Here is a 27,527-nt window from a genome sequence, read left to right as displayed (position 1 = left end):
CCACATATATCAAACTGGCTTCTAGTTCAGATATCTAGTTGCATCTACTCACCATGTGTTGGGATTAAAGGGGGGCTGGGAGAAGGTTTATGGAACAATTCTATTCTACTTCAGTGGCAGTCTCAAAAATACTCCCTTCAAAAAATAAATCCTACCCATTCCTTCAACTTCATCACGCCACACACAGGCCTTTCTGTTACTCTTACTGTGTAGATTTTCAGATTTAGTGCAATGATGTAAAATTTCCAGTCTAAACAGCAGCATGTAGGTTGCTTATTAAGGCTCCTGAGTATGGTGTCTAATGACAGTAGTTATTTTGGCAACTATACTATAAACCCTTTGAAATGCCTAGGTCTATAGGACTGACAGTGCCACTTGACGAGCTATTCTGTGATTCCCAACGACAAGATGGCAGTACAACTACAGTTATCTGAAAACATTTTACAACTGGATGGAGGTGGCAGATACTTTAATCTCAGCATTCAGAAGGCAGAGGCAGATGGCTCTGAGGCCAGCCTGGTCTACAAAGCAAACTCAAAGACAACCAGGGCACTTATACAGAGAAACCCTGTCTCAAAAAAGAAAGAAAGAGAAAGAAAGAAAAAGGAAGGAAGGAAGGAAGGAAGGAAGGAAGGAAGGAAGGAAGGAAGGAAAAGCCCTCTCTCCTTTATTCTGAGTTTACTAGAGGTCACTGTTTCAACAAAATGAGAGTAACAGAAAAAGGTACATTTTCAAGTCTTTACATGGCAAGAATTCAGAGTCAACAGTCGTTTAACCTCTCTGTCTAGTGTCCTGAAGTACTCATGCAGAACCATTCACTGTGACAGGCCTGGTGATGCCTACCTGGAATCCCAACACAGAAGAGCTTGGGGACAGCCTTGGCTATAAAGCAAGGCAAACAACTCATTATTTTCACTGCTGATTAGTTTAAAGCAAAAAATAAGAGAGAGAGAGAGAGAGAGAGAGAGAGAGAGAGAGAGAGAGAGAGAGAGAGAGAGAGAGAGAAAGAGAGAGAGAAACCCACAATGAGCTTCACTCAGCAGATACAAGGTGCTCTGACATTAGTCTCCAGGATTTCCTCATTTTCCCTATACTTCCCACTTACCTTTGTGAACATTCCGTAAGAAATCCAGCCACTGAAAGTGCATCAAACGAAAAGAAGGCGCACATGGCAGAAATGTACAACTACCTTGTGCAAACGATTGCTAAATTATTATTAGCCAATTTTGAACAACAAATGAATTATACCACCTAGAATAAGGAAGGTTAAATTATGGTCTGCAGGCCAATTCCAGCATTCCATCTTAGTATAAATTAAATTTTTATTAAACATATACACATTTGTTTGGTTACATGTTGTCTATGGCTGCTTTTTTATTACAATGGCAAAGAAGAAGAATTCAGATCAGAGACCATTGTGGCATATAAAAGTCCAAAATAATTATCTGGTCCCTCACAGAAAATGTTTGCCCAACCCCTAATCAAGGAGAATGAACTACATGCTTACAAAGCCAACTATGGTAATGACAGTCACAGCCATTAGCTAGAGCTGAGGAAACAGCACCCATACTGTAATATGCAAACACAGGCACGGGACGGTCTCGCTCCCAGGACAGGGTGCTGCTCACTTACCTGCTCACTTATCTCTAGAGTAACATTTCTCAAGTACTGACTAGTGGGAGAGCAGGGGACTCCAGGAATCTGCTTTTATTGTGCCATCTAAGGTAAATAAAGATTGCTGAAAAATAATTCAAAAGCTTCTAACAAAGAAACTGTACTATGCAACTACATGATCATTTCTTTCACATTTTATATTTGAAATACAAAACGTTTAAAGGCACTTAAAATAGGAAGGCTAAGTCCAATAATTTAGATGTTACCTCCATTTAATAACGTAAACTAATTTCCGCTTTCTCTGAAATAACAAAGTTTTCACTTTTATTTTCATAGGTAGAGTTGAAATAAAAATATCTAAATCAATCATATACCAAGTTAACATGTGACACCAAAATCTATCAAAAACTCAAGTGACAAAACCAGTAGTCTGAAACTAAAAAGTGCTGAGAGGCCATCTCACACTGTTCAGATGAGGAAGCTTCAAGACAAGATGGAGGACAGCAGTTCAGAGAATGAGTTAGTGGCAGGGACAGATGAACTGGAACCGAAGACCACTACCAGATTACAACAGTTTCTACTCCAAAACAGCTAATTTTTAATACAATGTTTGTTTATATTCTAAGAAAGGACAAACTGATGTTAGACTATTCTGTCTGTAAAAGAGCAGCACAGCTAGGCACAGTGCTGCATGCCTGCAATCCCAGCGCCTGGGAGGCCGAGGCAAGAGGGTCATTCATGAGCTTGAGGCCATCTAGGGCTACACAAAGTTCCAGGTCAGTATGGTCTACACAGACAAACCATATCTTAAAGCAAATAAACAAAAAATGTGCAGTATAAAACACACCTAGTACTAGACATCTCTTTTATGTTGTTCTTCAAAAACCATCCTAAATTTACATAAAGACATGATTAATTAGAAAGCAATTCTTTAAGAAAAAGAAACCAATTATTTAATAATCTGTCAAAAATTAGAAAATATCATGCTGATAAGGGGTGCTGCTAATTTGGTAAAATCTATTGGAAATGTAATTTGGCATATTCTAAAGGGCTTACAAGAAATTTTTTATCATGTAAACCATTTATTTCATTTTCATGATTATATCCTAGAGAATGGGTGTAATATAGAGTTCAAATTTTACATAGAACGTCCATCTCATTATAAAAATGTCGGAGATTATAAACACCCTAATATCCAAAGAGAGAGCTGACTATTTTCCTATAGTATAACATATTAGGCAGCAATTTTTAAAACCATGTTTTCAGAGACACAGGCAGTAGGTCCTTAGGATAACAGGGCATAACGCAGCTGCATGAGCACTGTAACCTCGGTTCTGTTATTGGTTCTGTTATTGCACGCACACAAACACATACACACTCACAAACAGCACAAGGACTAAAAGTAAATACAGAAAAACATTTAACAGTGTTATCTCTGAGTAGTGAGATTGTAGGTAATTCTTTTTCTTGTGACTTTTCAGTATTTTCAAATTTTATACTCAGAAAAATTATCTTAAAAATTCACCATTGTCAATTCAGAAATTCTTATAATGTGTATTACACAAGGAATAATTATTTATAGTACTCAAAGGCATATCTAAGTAATGGAAAATGAATCACTGATGTGTAAGGGTGTAACCCCTACATGTGTAAGTAGGTAATTTGAATCTAAAAGGTATTTTCTCTCATTCTCAAGTATAGAAAATTGATACTTAATAAATAAGAAATGCAAATCTCCAAAGAAAATTGGTGCAAGGCATCTAAAAATTGTGCTATTTGGGTATAACACTGAAGACAGACACTCTCCAGTGGGATACTGACGCCAAGTGTCATGTTAAGATAGGTACAATGGAGAACATGCATGATGGCTGAATGGATTACACTTTTTTGCCAAAATGACTAGAATAAATCTATGATAACGAAATACAACACCATACCATTATTTTAGTTGGAAGAGCCGCACCAAAAATCATGCTCCCCCCACAAAAAAAAATTTTTTGCAGGACTATATGTAGTCCAATAGGCCTTGTTACTATTATTGTTAATGATTTCTTGCTAAAAATTCAAGTAAAGGAGTTAAATTGCTTAAAGCAGTAAAAAACAAAACAAAAGAAAACAAAATAAAACATAGTGGTGTATGGTCTGCAATGACTAGAAACACACTAATGACACTCTTCAATGTTTCTTCATTTGCAGACTATCAGAGTAATTGAAGTAAAGGACTAAACCTATTTGTTATTAAAGTATCCTTGAATTTATATTCTACTATAATATAATAATGACATGAGGCTATGTCATACATAAAAAGGCAATGACTATAATTTAGAAAGTTAACTTTAAAATTATATGACTATAATTTCTGTGATTTAAAAAAAAATCACATAAATTTAAAAATAAAATACATTCTAACATTCTTACATAGGAGCTGAGGGTTACCATTTTAACAAAAATTCTGAGATGGAATTAATAAAAAACAATTTCCATTTAAACCACAAAGCAATAAGTTTAAATCAGACTATTTTGAGTTGTGTAGCCCTTTATTAGCAACTAAAATAGAAGGTATCTGTTGTACAACATGGGTAGTTAATCGTCTGTAACTGGAGAGTTCTTATATTCTAATACAGATCATTTATAAATGCGATTTCTTTTATTAAAACGCTTCCACCCTTTGTCTGTGTACAATTTGCAAAACTATTCTGAAAGCGGAATATATGTGCATGAGTCTGCAAAGAGTGCAAATTTCAGTTACGCTAAATGCTTTACAAGTCACTGTGTGCCAATTGGACAAATATTTTGATTCCAGCCTTCCATCCACTGCCCCAAACTATAAAGCATTGTTTTAAATGAGTTGAAATTAAGAAGGACTACACCTACTAGAAAAGAAGAAGAGAGTTCTATTAGTCTGAGGTTTCAGAATCCCCCCCCACACCAGAACCAACGTCTTGGTAAAGGCTAGGCTGGACCCTGGACAGAGTACGAGTCTGTGCAGTGGCGTCCCTGAGGATCGGAGTTTCAGTGGACCGTAAGCGCTCCAGCTGCATAACTCACTGAGCTGTCTTGCCAGCTCCTACACTGGCTCGACTGGGCATAATTCAAAAAGGAAAAGCTCATATTCATTCCATTCTTCTGGAGCTCTGTGATAGCCTGTAGGGGGAGAAAAGGTTGATTATGACAGACATCATATAAAAAACTGAACACTGTAAATTTTGGGAGCTTAACTTTGCATATTTGACAATCAACTTGTATTACCTTTTCTTAAATGCCTCATACCAAATAGAGAAAAATTTCATTATTTCATTCTCTTGAAGAGCATGTCCTAACCTACCTACTTAATAATTAGTGTATGTTTTTCTCTATTCTCTAGATCTTGACCACTTCTGTCTTAATATCCTGAAGGATTTTATTCATCTGACTCAGACTGAGTGTGAAATGTGTATTTAATTCACAGTTATAAAAGATATGCTATGATTTGTACTTTTATTGTCTACTGGCTTATAATTTCTATTCAATAAAACAAAACACACCAAAAAAAAAACTCTATTTGATTCTATTCAGACTTTAAAAAAATAGTGCAGCTTACTCTAATATGAGTTCCAGAAATTAATTTAGGTCCCCAACAGGCTTTTCCTTCAATCAATCTGAACTATTTTACAAGATCAAATCATATTGGAAAAAAAATGACATTCAAGCTCTTTGGTTGACTGTCGGCTGCTCTTTTTTATACCTTTCCAAATAAATTAAATGAGCCTACTGAGACATCCTAAAAAGACATTTTCTTATTCTTCTTAAGGAGTGTTGTATTTTAAGAAAATTCGTGCTTATTTATTAAGAGGTAAACAAATGTGATTTAGCTTTCTAAAACTCAACTAAACCAAAGTTTGGCTCTTGGCATTCTTCTTTTGTTTTGTTTTTTGTTTGTTTGAGTCAGAGTTTCTCTATGTAGCTCTGGCTGTCCTGGAACTCACTCTGTAGACCAGGAAGTCACAGAGATCCTTCTGCCTCTGCCTTCCAAGTGCTGGGATTAAAGGCGTGTGAGCCACTATGCCTGGATTCTAATATTCTTTAAATAAAGTAAGTTTTACCATTATTGTTTAAAAGAGAAAAAGATACACATAATCTATCTTGCATTAGTAAATCACAAAAAGCATCCACTTAATTTCTTAAAGTGACTAAACCACTCATGTGTATATGTGTCCATATGTCTGCACATATATACAAAACCTAAAATCAATCTTCTGAAAAGAAATGCATATCAAAATTGACTGAGTCAAGAGAGGATCAGATTCTTTTAAATAACTGTGCTAACAGAAATTATTGATCTGTATTCCAGTGATAATTTATTGAAATAAACAAAATAATACAAATCCATAATTATGTTAAAAGGTACCAGGAACTGATGCTATGAAAACAAAGCCAATGATGTTACAGTGTACACAATAATAACCATTTATATATTTTGAAACAGGACAGCATTAGATGTTAAAAAGTCAGGCTTCCTAAGGATACTCACATTTAATAACACCCCGATGGGATGTCTCCCACATATAGTATTATGATATTTCTTCAAATAATTGCTAAAAGATACAGGATCTAATTGTTCTATAATACTCATACCCTAAAAAAAAAAAAAAAGAAAAAGAAAAAGAAAGAAAGAAAGAAAAGAAAGAAACAAAATTTATTATTTCTTAATTATATTTTAAATTTACTTATAATTTCTCAATTAAAAATAGACAAAATAGATTAAACAATCCTCAGAAAAATATCAAAATCATTCATGAAATATTATGTCATAATAGTTAACTGCTGATAGAAAAAACTCCAGGTTATTTTCTAAGTTTGAATGTTATAAACCACATTTATCAGTTGACATTTACCTCACAACACATTTCAATGTTTCCTATCTAAAGAATAGTTACAAAAGTAAATCTGTTAAAGTTTTCCCAATAATATTTGAAACTAAATTTGATTTCTAACTATTTAAAGCTGTGGAAGAGCTGCTAGTGCTCTTCACCACTGAGTCCTCTCTCCAGCACATTCACATATTTTTAATTGTTTGATATTATTTTTGTGTGTGTGTGCGCATATGCACACAAGAAACTGCAGCCATTTTCTTGCCATGGCCACTGTGTGGGAGTCAGTTCTCTCCTTCCACCATGTGGGGTTCCAGGGACTGACCTTAGGTGGACAGGCTTGGTTATAAGCATCTTTTAAGCCATTTTACCAGACCATATAACGCTTTTTAATCCATTAAAACAGAGCAGCTTTGTACACTGAAGTAGGCAAGTAAATCTAATTTGTTCACCCATCCACACATTATTTTATCTAGATCAAGCCCTTTTGATATTTGTGTTCAATACATTAGATTAATATCTTCTGGGGAAATGGTCATTTCAATGGACTTAATTGGCAAATTCTATGTGATCGTTAAATACTGTTCAATACTAAAACAAACACGGAGTAACTGGATAAATGTCTCTAAATAAAACCATCTAAAAATTGGCAGCCACTAATAAAGTGGCATGTAGGTTTTATAGTGGACGTTACAAAACCTTAACTGTACAAAAAACTTTTTCAGAATACCCACATCTTTCATAAACATTATCTATTCTATAAAATATGCCCAAGACAGAAGAATAGGAGTGCAGAATCACTTTGTTTATACATTAATTAGCTAATCTGACTAGTTTTTAAATGCCATACCAGCTTTCTCCTGACACCCAGGAGACTTTTTCAGGTCAATAACACTGGGTAAAAGCTTAAAGAAATGTTAAAAGTTAAACCTAAAATACACAGTATGATACAAAGAAACAGTGTACTACTAAACCAGTAAGTAGTAATCCTGAAATGGAATTAAAACTCTCATCCAGAAAAACAGACAGTTGAGATACAACTTTCTTACACATGAACCAAGCACAAAAAGTTCCTAATCCTAGTTTCTGTGTCTCAATAATCCTTGGCTTTATCACAGTATAACAAGAAGGACACTAATGATTCTTCAAACATCAATAAACTATAAGCACTGCACACATTATGAGTAGTTTGCTGATCCTCAATGAAGGCTAGTACTAATAAGCTCTAGGATGGAAAATCCCAACACACATTTTAGTAATAAAATCTCCAAGCACTTGGAACAAGCATCATTCTTATACATGGATGTGAATTCAAAGAGAAGAAAATGGACTACATTTAAAGCAAGAAATTCTAAGTACCTGGCCAAGAACACCTTAATGAAGAGTTAAGTATAAATGTAAAGAGAACATTACTAAGTAAGGAGCTCAAAATAAAGATTAAACTGGTTAAATTATAAAGATAAACTAGAAAATACAAAATGGAAATCAAGAGATAGTGTTAAATTTTTAGCCATTTCAAGTGTATTAGTGTCTACTGGGTAAGAATTGCATTCCGTTCAAACCTCTGACAAACATGATGATTGAATGCATGTCTTTATAAAGAGAAGATAGAGGGAATGGGGCTTTTCTCATGAGTGAACCTCTCCAACCCAGAACATTTACAAAAAACATAAATAAAAACATGATGATAAAATTATGAATGGGGCATCCACTGACTAGTACAGAATACTGACAGACACTTCACATACAGTTGATGATAAGTGAAAAATTACTAATTCCAAAACTCCAAGAAGACAAATGCTAGATTAATACTATTATCAAGATCCTAAGGTGATGAAAACAAAATGCATCCTGAATGTGTCTAGCTAATTTATCTGTTCCTAACAATCATGGGAGTTATGATTAGTGAGTCTAACTAAAGTCCAGGCATCAAAAGCTTCATAGGGCCTCATGAAAACTTGATTATCTGCATAAAACCAATATACAATGAAATGAGTCAACATTTATGACAGCTTCAAGTTAGAAAGAGATATTATAAACACCAAAGCCTATCTGTCCATCAAGAGTGGAAATATTTCATAATTTAGCTAGAAATTTGAACAACATGTGCTAAGTCCCTAACTTTGCAACTGTATATATTAAATTTACTGACTCCGTAAGCAATGGGGGGAAAAACTGTGATATCAAGTCTCAAGGGTCAATCTCAAACTGAACAGGCAACACTGAAAAGCTGCTAATTCAGAATTCTGATAACTATCCTCCCATTTTAAAAATAAAACAAAAATGTACCTACAGTTTAAAAAGAAAGCTACTGTTATAACATAGAAGTAAATCTAATTAAAATAACCAACACATAAGAGTAACTTATATTTTACAGGCATTTTAAGTAAGAAAAATCGGGCATTTTTAATAATGACCACTTAATTAATCAGCACATCATCAAGTATCAGAACTTTAAGTCCATTCATTTGAAGATTAGATACTTGTAAGGGAAAACAAGATGTCCTTATTTCCTGAAGAGGAAAATCAATATTTTAACAGTATAAATAATCCTATGTCTAGAACAAATCAAAACCTGTTCTAAGGTAGCAGTGTTAGGAGCCAATGACAATGCATTAGTAAGTTGCTCTCTTACAGAGACTGCTGTCAAGCCTAATAAAGAAGATGGGGGGTGGGGTGGGGAAGAAGATAGGGCATAAAGTCAAGAGGAAGAAACATGACTTAGTATACTGTAACAATTTCTCCTCTCAAAATGGTAGAAAAAAAAGCAAAGTAGCTGATATTCAAATTAAATAAAGTGATTAACAAGATAGTAAAACTGAATGGCTGCAATGGTATTCAGATTCTCCCTGACAAATATCTTGCAATATTAGTAATGAAACCCCCCAAAATTCATATAGTAAAAAGGTATGCCCAAAATTATCATAGTAAAAATGATATCACATACTACATATTGAAAACACATAAATATGCCTATATTTTAAACAATCAAAGATTTACAAGATCAATACATTCTGCTTGGGAAGACACAAGTGAGGGGATAACAGTCGGGATGTAATCTGAATTAATTATAATTTTAAAAAGTACAAACAAACAAAAAATACATTCTGCTTGTTTGTATAAAAACTGAAATTACAAAATACTATGACCAAAAGAAGATAGCCAATAAAATTTAAGATTTTCATATTCTAATCTTCTATATATTTTCCCAACTACAACATTTATAGGACATAATTTTTTCCTATAAACACTTATCTTTCTATGATGTTTCATAATTAGTTTCCAATACATTTAAAGGTTCTTTTGCAACTTAAAACAACTTGCTTTCTAACATTTTAACAGCAATAGAAATATTTTTCCAACTAAACAAGAACTTGATTAACTCTGATTAATTCTGAATAGATATAATCTAAACCCTTATAATTAAGAGGCTTTTTAGCCTACTGAACTTTGAAAATGAATAGTTGTTATGGGTTGAGCATTATTTGTTTAAAATACTTGACAACTAAAGTGTTTCAGGTTTTTCTTTTTGGTAGACTTTTGAGTATTTATGTGTAAATAGTACATTATGGAGATGGCAGCGCAGTCCTAAACACAAAATCTATTAATGCCTCATATTTGCTTTATACATCTCATTGTCTGAGTAACTTTACAAATAATAATTTCGGTGTACTTCCACTTTAACTGTGACTTGTCATGTGAGTGCAGGCATGCAAATTTCACTTGTGGCATCATGTCAGACATCAAAAAAGTTTTGGATTTGGGAGCATTTCATAGTTTATATTTTCAGGTCATGGATACTCAACTTTTAGTATATTCAGAATTGCTAACATTTGTATATGCTTAAAAAGCTACCTCAGTTTGAGAGCTAAACACTATTTTTTTTATATACTCAATTCTAAGAATTAGCTTATTAGTCAAATTAACAGGGTGCTACTAAAGACATTTATGAGTCTTTTAAAAAGTCTACATATGAGCCTACAGTGGCACACACCTATAATCCCAGCACTCAGGGAGGCAGAAACAGGCAGCTCTGTGAGTTCAAGGTCAGCCTGCTCTACAAAGTGCCAGGATAGCCAAGGCTACACAAAGAAACCCTGTCTCCAAAAACAAAAACAAACAAAGCTAAACAAAACAAAGTGTACACATGGGGGGGGGGGGCGCTGGAGAGATGGCTTAGAGGTTAAGAGCACTGCCTGCTCTTCCAAAGGTCCTGAGTTCAATAACCGGCAACCACATGGTGGCTCACAACCATCTATGATGAGATCTGGTGCCTTCATGCAGAAATACATGCAGGCAAAACACTGTATACTTAATAAATAAATCTTTAAAAAAAAAACAAAGTCTACATATGAATATACCTCAGTAACTGAGCCACAAAAATCAATTCCAAGTCAAATATTATATTAAGGTACATTAACATATAACAAATGCTCTAGATTTGTTTTGGAGTTATGTCCTATGCTTTTTAAATAAAGTTCCGAGTAATGTTTCGGTAATTTGACATCAGTGCAAATATAGGGCAAACACAGAAGTCAGCCTGGGCTTACTGGTTCTGCTACAGACAGCTCACTCTTCAAGTTAACAAAACTTTCCTTTCTAAGATAAATAGGAAAAGTTCTAAGAACCCTGACCATGTTCTAGTCAAGAGATCAAGGGAGGTTAATGCAAACTCACCTACAAAGCTACGGCTGAGACTGACACTACAGAGGGGACAGGTATAGACAGTGACGTCAGTGACTTCAGCGTAATGACAGGGCTTTTTAACTATTAGCAACACAGGCAGCCTTATCATCAACATGGCAAGACTTCGCAAACTTACATCTCTCTGAGCTGCAAAGCAGTAAAGACAACCTGTTAGTGAAGTTATTTTGCCTCTGGCTTACAAAAGTATCTTAAGTTGACCCACTTCTTTCCAACTCCACTACCACCATCTCTAAGTTGTCATCTTTTCCATAAAACACTCCAAATGCCTGCTGTTTGTGACATCTGATCTTATACAATCTGCTTTCTAACAACCAACAAAGTGATATTCATTTCATCAGTACACTCGGTACTTCACATGAACTTTTAGTGTAAATTACACATCAAACAAAACAATAAAGAAATGGTAAGTCACACAGCAATATGTACCAAAAATAAAAATAAAGCTGGGCAAGCTGACAAAACAACTGCTCACATAAAGACCATAAAGAAATAGGAAACACATATTTTTGGTTATCCCCTACACTAAGATGTTTTGAGGTTTGGTAGGATCTAAGGTTGCTGATATAGGAAAATTCTATACACATGTAACTGTTCCCCAACCATATGACTTTTGACATGTAGTTTAGGAAGAACTCCTAATTACCTGTACCGCTTCTACTGCATATAACAACAAAAAAAGTTTTCCATGATTTTAATAAAAAATGAATTTCCCAGGGGTAGAATCATTATCTAAAGTGAGGGAATATTATAGTTTCTTTTACTTAAAAGTTTTATTTAGTAAGAATTATTCGCTTTTTAGAAAAAAATGAAGTCATCCAGCAGTGTGACAACCAATCTAAGTAACAAAGACAAGAGTTGTGTAGAAATTTGTGTTTACTGCTGTTGCACTGGTATTATATACAAGGATCTAAGTACTTCATTGTGCCTTCTAACATAGCTGTGTCTGGACACTGACATTTAAGACATCATTATAAATTGCTTTCCTTTTATTTCACTTTATGTTAGTGTGTCATCTATTAAGTAGTGTATAAGATTATTTTATTCACTCATTCATCTAAAATTATTTGAGTTTTTATGTTCTAATCACTATTCCAGGCCCTTTGGATGCATAAAAAAAAAATTTAAGTGCTTGACTGACAGAAAATGTAGGTCTTACAAGTGAACAGTGAAGCAAACTAAGGCAGTGAAGTGGGGGAACAAATGCTGGGAGGGTGAAGTGCAGAATACAAACTACACAAGGTGGCCAGCAGACAGAAGGAGGAAGAGCTAAGCAGGGAGCCAGGCAAGACATCACAAGCCTTTAATTCTAGCACTCAGGAAGCAGAGGCTGAAGCAGGAGGATCTTTGTGAGCTCGATGCCAGGAATGCAGAGTTGGACCCTATTTTAACAAAGACTTGAGGTGTGTGAATGAAATAGTTAAGTACAAAAAGATCGAAAGACAGAAGCTGGAAAAGTGTGGCAGTATCCAGCAACAGTTGTCCACAGTAGAGTGAATTACAGGGAAAGAAAAAAAGGAAGTAGGGCTGCAAACCATGTTGGTTCCTTAGGTCATTTGATGTAAACTCCCAGATTTAGCCAGAAGACACGATCTTCGGGCCAAAATACAATCTGATTTGAGTTTTTAACAATCTGTTTGGAGTCAGTCATGGTGGCACACACTTGTAATCCCAGCACTCGGGAGGCAGAGGCAGGTGGATCTCTGTGACTTCAAGGCCAGCCTGGTCTACAAAGTGAGTCCAGGACAGCGAGGGCTACACAGAGAAACCCTGTCTCAAAAACAAACAAAAAAGAAAAAGAAATCTGGGCTTTATTTATTTTCAGCTATTTGAGATTGAAAATGACAATAGCAGCTGAGAAAGCATAAGGCACCTTCATATGACTTAGAAAAGTCTGTAAAAACACACTTGTCAAGAGAAAATCAGAAGTGTTCATTGTTGCCATGTTGAGTTTGAAAATGTTTGTATGACCTTCCAATCAAAGTACTAATCTAGTACCTGGCAAATAAGAGTCTAAAATAATAGTCCTGGATCAAGATACTTTTAGTGGTTTTGGTGCAAAAAGTAGTTTCATAAAAATTAAATATAAATTGTTACACACACGCACACACGCACACACGCACGCACGCACACACGCACACACACGCACGCACACAAAATTAAATACAAACTGCTATATGTATGCATACATCACACAGAATGGCTACTTGCTTTGGAAATTCTGTGCTGGTAAAGTTTCTGTCCAGCCTGGTGCTGAGGCAGGGTGTTCAGGCACATGCCCACAATCCAAGCTAGCTAAAGCGAGGAGGATTTCAAGTCTCATGTAAGCTTGGCCTATAAGATTATTTTCTTTATAGTTAAAACAAGTGAAGACAATTTTAATGAAAAGAACATTTTCACATGCATACCACTAAAAAGCAGTTCTTATTTCACATCCACAGCCACTGCTCCTTAAAGACAATCCTAGAGCAAGGGCACATACTAGCACGGTAAGCACACTGCTCTACTACTGAGCTACCAAGCCACAAACCCTAGAAATTCATTCCTATCTAAATATCAGCTCCCATCTTAAGAACACAAAGACAGGTATGAGAGGAGATAACTTCCTGTGTCACTATTTTATAAAGGGTGTCAACACTGTTGTCCACGGAGAGCATATGGAGTGGCAAGAAAAGGGGAGAGACAAAGCCGTTCTCTGACTATGCTTGTAGATCAGCTCATCCATCAAGCCAGGCAGCGCTCAAACTGACAGAGAACATTCTTGCCAATTTGGTAACTCTTTGTTCCAAGTTATCTTCTAACCTTAAGTAAAGTAATTTTCTGAAACTACTTTTTGCAAAGTTCTTAATTTGGTATCCTTGTTCCTTGGTAGTTAAAGGCTTTCTTGTCGGGGCTGGCTGGAGAGATGGCTCAGCGGTTAAGAGCACTGGCTGCTCTTCCAGAGGTCCTGAGTTCAGTTCCCAGAAACCACATGGTGGCTCACAACCATCTATAATGAGATCTGGTGCCCTCTTCTGGTCTGTAAGTGTACATGCAGACAGAACACTGTATACATAATAAATAAATCTTTAAAAAAGAAAAGAAAAGGCTTTCTTGTCTGTGTTGTCGCTCATTTGTACTTTCCAAGCAAAATTCTTCTAACGCCGCTCTATTTCCTTACCACTTATACCAGGGTGTCCCTCTGACCTAACTTTCTTTCCTTCCCCTCCATTCTCTCTAGACAATGACACGGACCATCTTTCTTTCCGCCTGCCTTCCATACAGCAATGATTTTAAAATATTTATCTGCAGCTAAGTATAGTAACACATGCCTAGAATCCCAGTACTCCGAGGATGGAGCAAAAGGAATTCATTTTAGTTTGAGGCCAATCTGGGTTACATAGGAAGTTTCCAGCCAGAATAGGCCACATAGTAAGACCTATCTAAAATAATTTGAAAGGAAAAAAATGTTAATGCTTATCATCATCCACACATCTTTGTGCTCTAAACCAACAACGCACAATTAAAATATAATGTAGGCCATATTTGTAACTTTTTAAAATTAATTGCTGCTGGGTGTGGTGATGTACACCTTTAATCCCAGCACTCTGGGAGGCAGGTGGATCTCTGTGAGTTCGAGGCCAGTCTGGTCCACAAAGCAAGTCCAGGACAGCCAAGGCTACACAGAGAAACCCTGTTCCGAAAAGGGAAAAACAAAAATTAGTGGCTATGTTAAAAAGATGAAATGAAAAAGACGAAACTTATTGCAAAATATTTTAGATTGATCTATTAATTTTTAATTTCATTAGATAATTAAGATAAAATAATTATTATTAAAGTTTTTGTTTCATTCTAAGTGAATCAATGTATGTTTTACCCTGGCAACATATCAAGTCACATTACCCATACTACATCGCTCAATAAATACATGTGACTAATCAATCAATTTGGAAAAGTGAAACCCTGTGCCATTACGTAAAACTGAATTCATGTACAGTATATTCAAACCCAGATAGATTCCTTACTTAAATATATTAGTTACTTGAGACCAAATGATCTTCTACTAAAGTGTATAGAACTGATATGAACAAACCTCAGACTTGTAAATAGATAGAACCTAATGGTAACTTAGACATCCTAAAGACAAACGAGAACTAGAGAACTGAAATGACCTTAGAGGTCACAGAGCAAATGAGTGACGGTCCTGCTACACGGAATATTCATTATAAATAACACCCCAAAATACTTATGTGAGTTTTTAAAATTTTAAAGTACAAAAAAAATTTGAAGTACAACTAACAGTTCTTAAAGAAAAAAGAATGCAATTGAATTTTTAAATTTTACATTTAGAAAAACAAGGTAAAATTCAAGTGGAAAACTTGTTGGCCAAAAAAATAATAATCCAAATATCTACAAAAAAAAAAAAAAAAAACAAAGGACAAAAGGAAAGAAGAACAACTCACTTGCACTTATAAAAAGTAGTCCAGGTTTCTTAAGGTACTTTCTATAGTTACCTTATTAGACATAGGCTAAAAATACGATAGACATTTCAAATTCAAATATGATTAAAAATGAAAATATGATTCAATATATAACAATAAGACTTATAGGTTTTACAGAAATATACCAAAACTCAAAATGACAACACTTTAAATTACTGAGTTCACTAAGGTTACATTCACTTTAAGAGAGTTTGAAAAACTGTAATTCCTAACTACACATTTCTGAAAATTTTTAAATATTAAAATGATGTGGCTGTAAAAATTCCTGCAGTACAGCAGACAAAATTTAAGTGTGCTAAATTACTAAAACCTACCATCATAAATTTATGCCATTATGCCAGCTTAATGGGAGAGCATTTTCCTATTTGTACAGAGTCCTGAATTTAACATATAGCAAAGCAAAAAAGTAATTAAATTAAAGGACTATAATGTCATAACTTTCAAAAGGAAAAAGATGTTAATTGAAAAATTGGAGTTTCAGTCAAACATTTACAATTTTAGGTTATATATACTTTATTAAGTAGTTCATAAAATCATCAGCATCATTCAAAAGTAATAGTTTGGGCTATTAAGAAACAAAATCTAAAAATTAAACACTAAGTTATTTAATAAATGTCAAAGAACAGTAACATAGCTCAGAAAGACTCAAAGTAAGTTACTTCAGATGGCCATCAAATTAGACAGGAATCAGAACCAGTGTGCCCCATCACCACCTAGGAATGCAGCCTAATAGAGTCATAGCATTAACATGCTGCTGCCCCTAAGACCAAATACTTCTCCAAAAATATAATTAAAATCTGTACCCAATTGCTCTTAAATATTCTCACTAATCATCTTAGAGGAGTTATTCATTCGAGGATACATTGCATTTTGAACTCTTAATTCAAGAAAGGGAAAGAACTATTAGCCCATTGCATACTTTAACATGTTAAGTCTAGAATCACTATTCAGGAATTAAAAGAAAATTCTAAATTAAATATTTTAGAGCATTAAAAACCCACACCTGAAAGACTTACCATTTTATCTAGATGTTCAATGGATCTATAAATCTCCCCCTGGGATTCATCATAGTAACTGTAACGGAACCTTTGACCTTGAAACAAATATCATGTACAAAATAAAATAGGGAAAAATTAGAAGCTAAAAAGAAAGCAAGTGCTTACCAAGTAATTTTAGTCCTCACAAAAGGCAAAGCACAGCTTACACCTCTGCAAGAATCAATTCCCAAGAGTCCTCACATAAAGATTAAGAGGCATATTTGGGAAAGTAATAAAGAAATGATACATCACCAGGATTTTAAGATGTTAAAAAACTATTTCATGTTGCAGAAACTTTAAAGTCACCAGCAATACAAGAATAAGGAAACAAAAGACCTTAAAGTTAGAAGAAGCATTGTTAAACATTCTCTCAGTGTATAATTGACGGGAAACCCAAAAAATACAACTAAAGAAAATCTGATTTAAGAAAACTGTTTCAGTGTTTAAAAAACAAAAAAACAAAAAAACCAATGAGAGTTTATCACTGCTGATCTCCCTGACAGAACCAATCTGTGTGAGTCAGCGATGCTTGTGGCTTACGTGATTTTTATAATCATTATTTTTTTTAAGGAAAAGAACTGATACATGTGCCTTATGCAATGTGAGAATTCACAAAACAATGAGTGAACAAACCTACACTGACATGAAATCCCAGTTGGAGTACAAGCACAAAAGTCAAGGTTCAGTTGTTCTTTAAACAGCAGTTTAAACAAACAAACAAACCAAAAAGAAAAAAAAAGAAAAACAAAGATTCAGAAAATAAGTTGCTTCCTACTGTAGTAATATGAAATCCAAAAGTTAATGTCCATAACTAAATACAGATTATTTAACTATGATATATTTCAGATAACCCTACTACAGCTTTCAGCAATGAAGTTATTCTTTTATATAATGAATACTTTTCCTTTTTTAAATTTTTAATTATTTTTATATGTGTGAGTGTTTTGCCTGTCTATATGTCTGTTTACCACATGCATGACTGGTACCTATATAGGACAGAACAGGGTGGTGTATCTCCTGGAACTGGAGTTACAGTTGGTTATAAGCCACCAACTGGGTGCTGGGAATTGAAGCTGGGGTCCTCTGGAAGAGCAGCCAGTGCTCCTAACAGCTGAGCCATCTCTCCAGCCCCTATTTTCCTAACTTTCAAGGCTTTTGCCCAAATGCATTTCTAATGGTATTTGGTCTCGTGTCTAGAGCTCTATTATCTGTTAGTAAGTCCAACTAGCCTTACAACTGAGAAAGCAGATTTGGTTGGATTATTATATTTTTAAGTTTCTTGTTCGTTTGATTGAAAACAGTATCGTACATATAATGGTCGGCAAAATTATTAAACTCTTTTCAACATCTTTTTTAAAAACATACCACAGAACTCAGCATTTCATCTGATGGTGCTAATCATTTTTCATGTCTACTTTCCTACAATATACTATTCCCTTATTTTTCATATTTTAACTGTTTACATTACCCCCTATGCCACTCAATATAGTAACTATTTACCTCCCACAGAACTATTATTAAAGTTCTCTTTGTTGTTACATTCAGAGAGCAGATCCTCACAGCTTAATTTTAGATATCAATTATAAGAGAACTTTAATACTCATTCCACAGTGTGCAAGTGGAGGTCAGAGAACAAACTAAAATGTCAATTCTCTCTCCATGTACCCTGTGGATCCCAAGGATCACATTCAGATTTCAGGCTTGGTGGCAAGCACATCTACTCGTAAGGATATCTTGATACTCCTCAACACCTTTATACTAAATCATCCATCAAATCTTTCTTTCAAATTTTTTGAAAGGTAGTTACAGCTTTCCTTTTCTTCAGAGAATGTATATTTCACACAGTTCTAAGGACTGTCTAACCATGAGGACTGCAAAAATAGCCCCATTTTCCCCACTGGCCAGGTAAGTTGTGAGAAGACTGCGTACAGTCAAATCTACACTCAGCGAGGCTAGCCTACCAACTCAACTCTTGTCGATTTCAAAGTTCTTCTGATAAAACTGCCCACCTTAGACTGTCCACCTTAGACTCAACACCTTAGACTGCCCACCTTAGACTCAACACCTTAGACTGCCCACCTTAGACTCAACACCTTAGACTGCCCACCTTAGACTCAACACCTTAGACTGCCCACCTTAGACTCAACACCTTAGACTCAACACCTTAGACAAGGGAATTTTGCTTCCTTACCACTGTCCTGAAAATATTATTTCTAGAAGAAATCAAAGTACTCCGTCTTGACCCGTTAGATCCTGGACTAGTTCAAGTCTGTACAACTGATTTCTTTTCTCCCTGCTTCTGGAAACAGCTGCTGCTTTTAGCTACTACCTGTAAACACTATGTCTTTTATGAAGACTACCATTCCTGGGTGTTTTATGACAGTAATTTGCTACTCAAAAGTCCTTTTTGCTCACTTTCAAGTGAAGAGCTGTTTTCACTAACCACCTTGCCAGGAAAGCAAGAAAGAGGTGTAATTGTGTGTTTAAGTGATGTCACATCATACAGATGACCGTCCGGGCAGCTTTTAGCTTTAAAGCATTTCTGAAGAAAGGCATAGATGTTTGAAATACTTTAAAATACTGAAATCACTGTGTAATTTAATAAAAAATAAGAGTATACACAGGAAATCAATAGGAGCAAATGTTTAGTATTTTGCTGTTATTTTTTGTGGTCAACTCACATTTAGTAAAGATTAAGTATAAATGGCTGAATTGCTCATATCAGTAAAGAGGCTAAATTTTCAGTACATGCAGCTACCGAATATTAGCTACTCATAATAGCTCATACTGTTCTCATGATAAAACTTTAAAATTGCACAAGTGTTTTCAAATTATTTGAGCAATTCATTCTAGTTGAAAGAGAGAAAGAGAGGGAGAGAGGTATCTAAAGTAAACAGGTGCCTAGATGTATGTATGTATGCATGCACACAAGCATACATAAACATGTGCATACATACAAATTAAGAAGTCAAATGCTCCTTGGAAACTGAGTCAAGATACTTTCTTCTTTCTTATTTAAAAGTAAATTTCTCAATATTTCATTCTTTAATAAAGAAAATTACAATACTGGAATAATACATTGATCAAAATGTACCTTTAGTTTTAAGTTGTTCATTTAAAATAAATTCTGACTGCATGTATCTCATGAGTGAATATACTTTATTCCCTAAATTTTCATATTTCTGGCTTTCAGGGCAATTAAGAAACTGCCTATGAACAAATGCAGCTATCTCCACATCTGGAGGACAGAAGTTGTGTACCCTTTTCTAAGTATAAATAAAGCATATCACATAGTAGAAAAAATTACTTACCTGAAACTTATCCTTTCAGAAGGTACACTGGGAAAATGGATTCTTTGAGCCCCTGTTTCAACTTCAAGTATGAGCTTTCTAGCTTTAAGAGCACAGACACTGCCCTAGGGGCAGGACAAGCTCTGGAACTCCCTAGTGAGTATGTCAGTGGTTTCTTCAGGTGCCTTCCCTCAGTTCTTTTCAAATTCAAAAGATGAGAGGAAAAATAACCCAAGGAAAAAAAAATCCTGTAAAGCAGAAACCTTACTCTTTGAGGGAAGGAGGGTAGCTCATTTGTGAATCCATTCCAGAGCACGCTTTCTGAGAAAAAGAAATACAGGTAAGTAATTTTCCCATCTCCAAAGGTGGCTGGTGATTAATGAGTGGATTCACAGAGTGTGGAGAGTAAGCTCCAAGAATGTCTGTTTAACACACAACAATCAACTAATGAGGACAAACAACAATGAATGGTACAAGAACCAACACTACGTTTTAAGTATCTCAAAACAAACCAAAAAAAGTAAATACCTCAATAAGCTGTACACTAGACTATTAAGCTATACACTAGAAATAAGCAATGACCTAATAATGTTAATCTACAAACCCCCAAAATATCAGTCAATAGGAAAGTCTTTCAGATATATGACCAAAAAACAAAACAAACAAACAAACAAAAACCCCTATTCTGTGTAGATTTACGTATTACTTTCCTAATGGTGAGCCATTTCTTCAAATGTTTGAACCCTTAAACAAATCCACTAGGGAGAGTAGCAGGCCTTTCTACGAAGAGGTTCTCAACCTGGAACACCTATAACTGAAGTCACAGGAAAAGAAAACTGTATTTCACAAAGGAAATGCTATTGATATGCTGTCAAACAGCACCGTCCTTTCTAACTAGATACCATAATCCATTCATCCTGAAGCCTGTTACAACACAAGGGTATAAGCCTCATTCCAACACTGCAAAAGGTCAAAAACATAAACCTGTGATATCAAGGTGTGCAAAGACTTGAGAAGACAAAGGTACAGGCTTGGACAAGATTCATTTTGGAAATTAGCTAACATTACATTTGAAACTTAAGCACTTATAAAGTAGGAATGTCCCTGGACTAAAAAAAAACTAACAGGGAAAGGGTATAAACGAATCACTGAAAGAACAGTAAAGAAGAAATCTGAACATAGCATAAATTGTATTAACACTTTAGGTAAGGTCACTTTGAATACGTAGCTCAAGCTTCTAAAACAAATGATATAATTCTAAGCATATTTTAAATTGCTGAAGAGTCTACAATAGATTATATGATACTATCATAAGCACTTAGAAAATTGATTAGAACTGATCTGCACAGTAAAAACAAACTAACAGATTACTTCCAATGAGTTAGATCTAATTTTGTTTTGAAATTTGTTAATAGTTTGCTAAAAGTAACGCTAATAAAAGCCACCAATAATCTAAACCTGAAAACATACATTTCTGAGAAGACATAAAACAAACACAGTCTATATAGAGAATATCAGAATTGAGACTTAGGAAACCGAATGAAAATTTACTAATTAGAATAACTGAAAGAAGTCCAGAAAACTTCTCTTAGACAGACCCATCCTCCAGGATGTAGGACTTGGTAAGTATATTAAGTATTAAAACATACTTAACCAAGATAAAAAGCAAAAGCTGGCAACTAAGATGAAAAGGGGATTATTACTGTTCCATACTATAGTCGTGACGCATTTTCTCATGTCTAGGATGATGGCAAGATACAAAGCAGAGACTGAAATGCCAAGTTACATCTTAGAGAACTCCACTGAGGAGACAGAAAGAACAGAAAGATAACAGAGGTAAGTTCCTGCCTCTCCCGTACTTTATTCCACCCCAAAGAATACCAGAATATTTTAGTCTCTCTACTCTTATCCCTCTCGTGTCTCTCTAAAAGTGAACATCTACTAAAGTAAAATACATTTTTTAAAAAAGAAACCACTTTCACAGTGGGACACCAGCTGGTAAATAAGGCCAGCAAGGAAACCACACTTCCGATCTGTCCGTCAGCTCCCCAACCATCACTACGAGCTATTTCCACAAAAGCTGGACGAAAAACAAAAGCAAACAACAATAAACCCAAGCAAAAGCAACAAAAAAGACCAACTAACTAGAAAGAAAAGGTAGTCACTACCAGTAGCCTAATTCAATAAAAAACAAAGGCTCATTATGTATCTCTAGCTGAGTAATTTGTGAACTATACCACAATCAAGTCATTTTACTTCAAAAACCAGCTACTTAGAATTATGATGAACCTAAGGCAATGAAACTTTTAAAGCCTCTATCTACTGAAGAATCATTCCTCTGAAATTACTGAGAATTCACCATTATGATTGCTTTTATTTATTTTTTTAATCCACATGTACTATATCTTTACAAGTAGAAAATAAGCAGAATGTAGCGGCACATGCCTGTGATCCCAGGTAGGGAGGCTGAGGCAGAAGGATACAAGTTTTAGGTCAGTCTGAGTTGGGAAGATTCTGCCAAGAAAGGGAGAAAGAAGAAAGAAAAACAAAACAAAAAATCAACCTTCAAGATGGGCTGAATTGTTGACATGGAACATAAATTTGAAAAACATGAAATCCGATTTCAAAGACAGCTTAACTTGTAGCTGACTACGGCTTCAGCTTGATACGCATGCAAAACAAAGTGTTAGGCGTCACGAAGTGACAAGTACAATTTACTATGGTGTCAATTTTCAAATATTGTCCATGTCAAACCTAACACTATTTCCCATACTGCTAGTCAAATTACTCAGGAAGAATTGGTGTCTTCTGGAAGTAAAATGAGCACTTAATGCGACTTAGTGATGGTACCAGCTAAAAACGGAGCACTGGGAAAAGCTCCATCACTTTACCACCAGGGTAAGCACAAACAAGCCTGTATGGGCTTCCCTGCTAGCATTTGCCATCCCTAAAAAATGAGGGTTTTTTTTTTTTCCTTTTTTCAATTATCACCTGAAAATCCTATATTATAACTTAAATACTGTTGTTAGAAACTGAGGAAAAACAGCCTAAGTATCTTTCTAAGAATCTTTGCTACCTACGAAAAAAAAATTTCTCTCACAAGAGGTCTTTATTTGCTGGGCAGTGGTGGTATATGCTTTTAACCCTAGCACTCGGGAGGCAGAGGCAGGTGGATCTCTGTGATCCAGGAAAACCTGGTCTACAGAGTGAGTTCCAGGTCAACCAAGGCTACACAAAGAAACATTGTCTTAAAGGGGGTGGGGGGGAGGAAGGAAGGGAGGATTCTTTATTAGTGAGGTTAAAAGGATAACCCCACGCAGACATAAGACAGGAATATTACATCTATTAAATAGGCATGGTGGCACATACCTTCAATCCCTGCACCCAGGAGACAGATGCAGGACGATTGTGATTTTGAGGCTAGCCTGGATAACACAGTAAAAGCTTGTCATAAAAAATAAAATGAACCAAACGTGTTTTATGTAGGTTTATGTTGTAGTTGTACGTGTTACCATGTAGAACTTAGAGAATGAGCTATCTGGAGAACATTGTCAAGAGAACAGAATCAACCAATTCATAAGAGCCTTGAAAAAAATTTTAAAAGAAAAATAATTGCTTCATAATTTTTATTTCCAAAATATGAGTATGTTGTGTTACTGAAACGTGCAAAACTGAGAAAAGCAGCTCTTTATCATAATAGTACTTCTTATTTTAGAACAACTATGACTAATTTCTAATTCCTAAGACAGAATTCCCTTGTAAGACTCTATTTGGGCCCTAAAATATAAGTAATACAGTAATATAAATAAAAAATTACTTTTGCCAGAAAGAATAGCACAAACTAGACAGTTGAATGAGTTGCTAAAAAAAAACCAGAGAAAGTCTTAAGAAGAGAGCTCAGCTATCCATACCCCCTAAAGATGGGTTTCTAATCTCAGCACTAGGGACATTTTGGAACAGACAATTTTTTCCAGTGGGTAGCGGGAGGGACTGTTCTATGCACTCTAAAATGTTTAGTAACTTCCCTGGAGTCTACTCATTTGATACCAGAAGCCTCGTCATCCTTCAAAATCTAAAGGGTTCCCAGGGATTTTCAAACTTTTCTTAAGAGGAAAACCATACTCACAGAGAACTGGTGAAAACCAGTGTTAATAATTTACATATTCTAGTATCTATCCCATAGAAGATCGTAGAGTTGTGAGTACAACTTAAGTCTATTCAGAAGGACGCAAGAGAGAACCCAAGCAAGGCAGGTAAACTGCTGACACAGTTCTCACAGGAAAAAAGCAAGGCTCCCTATATAACTCATTGAGAGTGTTTTTCAGCATTTTAGTGCTTTATTGTAAAAATTATGCTTTTATGTTTCCTTCTTATAAATGCAAGATAGGATGGACAAATAAAAATGACTTAAAATAGTGAAGAAATGAGTCAAAGAGATGTCTTAAAAGGAATGGAACTTAAGAAATATTCTGAAACCAGACAGTAGTGGCGCACGCCCTTAATCCCAGGACTCAAGAGGCAAAAGCAGATGGATCTCTGTGAGTTCTGAGGCCAGCCTGGTCTACAGAGAAAGTTCCAGGACAGCCAGAGCTACACAGAGAAAACCTGTCTTGGAAATATATATTCTGAGACAATTATAGATAAATGAAAGCAAACAGCACTAAAAAATGCAGCATCAGTTTACTGGAAGGTTATCTACAATACTTTTCTTCTTTATGATCTGATCATGGTAAAAATACCCCTTCCTCTTAATTTACAATAATCACAAGACTCACTTAAGAGTCCTTATTTTTATAAAGCATTACCAATGACGACGACAGTGCTAATAGCCTATATGTCCTACTGTTAGAGAGTAACTCAAAAAACTGATTGCAATTGTTGGCAAAAAAAAAAAAAAAAAAAAAAAAAACAAAAAAAACAAAAAACTCACCAAAAGAAAAAAGAGACCAATTACAAAAAGGAAAATCAGAAAAGGACCAGTAAAGTACACAGTGCTCTTTACATGGTGAAGAATTTGTTCTCTCTACCAAAGCTGACCTCAAAGAAGCTACCATACATATATACACAAATATGAGGTTAGCACATTTTAGCTCCCACTAACAGAAGGGTTCAAAAGCAAGGATGCCCTCACAGTGTGAATCCAATTGTACCAGTCGCCTTTGGAAATGTGCCTATATCCTTGGCTGATGCTTTTTAAATGACTTTTTAATTCACTTTGAAACATGGCTGCTACATATACAACTTTCCAAAGAGTGATAAAGTATTGAGACTCAGAGCTTGGAATAATAAGAAACCTTTAGCCACAGATATATAACATCTACCATATGTTAAAATCTAGAACTTACCCCAATGGCAGAAATCAGAAGAAACCACAAAGAGATTACTAGGATCCGCTAGATATTTACTGAAGAGTTTTCCGAATTCCTGTTCTTTTGACTCACTCAGAGCTCCAACCAGTACAGGAATAATGGTAAACTCATCTTTATGGCTTAAAGAAAACAGAAAAAAATAAAATAAAATAAAAGTGTCATTTAAACTGTTTAAGATTAAAAATATTTTCCAATTGTGTTGGCACTAAAAAGTGGAACATTTATTTACAGTGATAATAACAGACATAGTATTTTATTGAATTATTAAAATCTACAAAACAAAATTTGAAAGAGACTGATTTAAAAACAATTACAGAATAATAAAAGTATCTACTTAAGTTACCAAAATGCATACTACTTTAAGTAAACAAAGCTACTGTACTGCCAGGTATAAAATATGCCCAAAAGTAAGTCTATCAGACCATTACTGACTACTCATAAAGACTATAATCGCCTACCTAGTTCCACCATTTTCACAGAGCATTAAAGTCTTCTTTATCTACTTTAATTTAATCCAGTATATATATACCATTTCTGGCACTTATTCTATAAACCTGCCAAGCATAAACCTACAGACTTGATCTTGGCTCCTACCAGACCCGCCAACTGCCCTCTTACCCTAACAGTCAGATACAAGCTATTCTCAGTACAACTCAAATTTCATTGACATACAGGGTAACAAAAGAATTAACAAATACATTCATTTCTAGTTCCCACCCACCACATTTATGGTATACTTAGTTCCTTTTGACTCTAAAGACTGACAAATTTAGGAAAAGAAACAAAGCCAATAATTAACTATGATCTAAGTAACTGTGATTTGCTTCATTTTACAAAATATTTAAAATTGTAAATTATAATGGAATTTTAACTATATATAATATATATTATATATACAGTATTATTTATGTATCAATAGTCCTAGGGTTAAGAGTTTTAGAAGCATGAATTATGTTTGTCTCATTTGTTTTGAATAGGACTTTATGAATTCAGCATTATAATAACTGTTTTTTAATGTTATTAATCTCATACTTAACTGATTCAGGACAAACAGAATTCATAAAAAGATTTACTTTTTAACACTAAGTTCAAGTAATCACAAAATAAAAGTTCACCAAGCTACATACCACTAATTCAGGGCACCCAAACACCTCCCCCACACAGCCCCCTTACCCTTGTCAACTGCGAAATAAACTGATCCTACAGATCTCCAGTCCCTCTGCAATGCAGGGGCTTCTTGGGTAGAATCTGCATCTACAGAGTAAGGGGGGGAAAAAAGAAAAAGAAAAAAAAAAAAAGAAAAAAAAAAAAAAAAGAAGCTGGCAGAAGAAGCTGCCATGGGACATCTAATTCTTTGATCTTTACTAGTTTGCTAAGTAACTACACAGAACAAACAGGGGCTTTTTCTGTAATGGGGCTGATTATTAATTAGAATAATTTTGGTTTCTAATAAAAATTTGGGAACTACCATGAATTATTCTAACCTCCAAAAAATGCACAAAAAATCAAAGTGACTGCAAATAATTATGATATGTCAGGCAGGGCAGGTGGTGGTGCACGCCTTTAACCCCGCACTCTGGAGGCGACACATCTCCTGAGTTCAAGGTCAGTCTGATCTACGGGGTGATTCGAGCACAGCCAAGACTACATACATGGAGAAACCCTGTCTCAGAAAAAAAAAATTATATATGATATGGTTGAGAGTCGGCTGTTAAGCAAATTGTAAGGAACAAGGGAAAGGCAATGAGATGAGTTTAAGGACCATCCCATCCATATGATACTTGAAGGATGAATGCCTTAAGGATCCTGCCTATAAAACCTATTTGATGAACGTTATCACATAAAGTATGCAGTAACAAAGTGTCAACTACAGATGACTTACTCTGCAGAAACAACAAATTCACTCTCCACACACCCACCAAACCCTTCCGATAACCTCAATGAACTTATAAATCTATCCCTACTAAGAAAAAAGTCCAGTCCTCCACAGAAACAAAGTGAGTCATGGCTCATCACCTCAGCCTTCTTTGCCACTTTTAAATTTTTACTTGTTCTCTATCTCCATGAAGCATGAATTATAAAACAGCATTTGGCTTTGAAAATAAATACATTTAGATTTTAAAATCGAAGTTCTGAAGTTGAAGTTTCCAGTAAAGTATAAAATCTGCCTACAGAAAACAAT

The 27,527-nt window shown here is 35.0% G+C and overlaps 1 protein-coding gene across 2 annotated transcripts in view; it reads right to left on the bottom strand.

Annotated features, from left to right (window-relative positions):
- Positions 1–3,441: 3,441 nt before the first annotated feature.
- The window catches only part of Memo1 (mediator of cell motility 1), a 94,051-nt gene continuing 69,965 nt past the window's right edge, over positions 3,442–27,527 (bottom strand). For both annotated transcript variants that reach the window (XM_051167757.1, XM_051167837.1), the window contains 4 exons: positions 25,322–25,464; positions 16,666–16,742; positions 6,125–6,229; positions 3,442–4,758 (listed from right to left, as the gene is read on the bottom strand). In XM_051167757.1, coding sequence (XP_051023714.1) covers positions 4,627–4,758; positions 6,125–6,229; positions 16,666–16,742; positions 25,322–25,464 — 457 coding nt within the window. In that variant the 3' untranslated portion in view covers positions 3,442–4,626. The remainder of the gene's footprint in view (positions 4,759–6,124; positions 6,230–16,665; positions 16,743–25,321; positions 25,465–27,527) is intronic.

The sequence above is a fragment of the Acomys russatus genome, chromosome 1 (genome assembly GCF_903995435.1).
Source record: "Acomys russatus chromosome 1, mAcoRus1.1, whole genome shotgun sequence".
Taxonomy (NCBI): Eukaryota; Metazoa; Chordata; class Mammalia; order Rodentia; family Muridae; genus Acomys; species Acomys russatus.
Note: the sequence above shows the minus strand (reverse complement) of the source record. Positions and strands in the feature narration are given on the sequence as shown.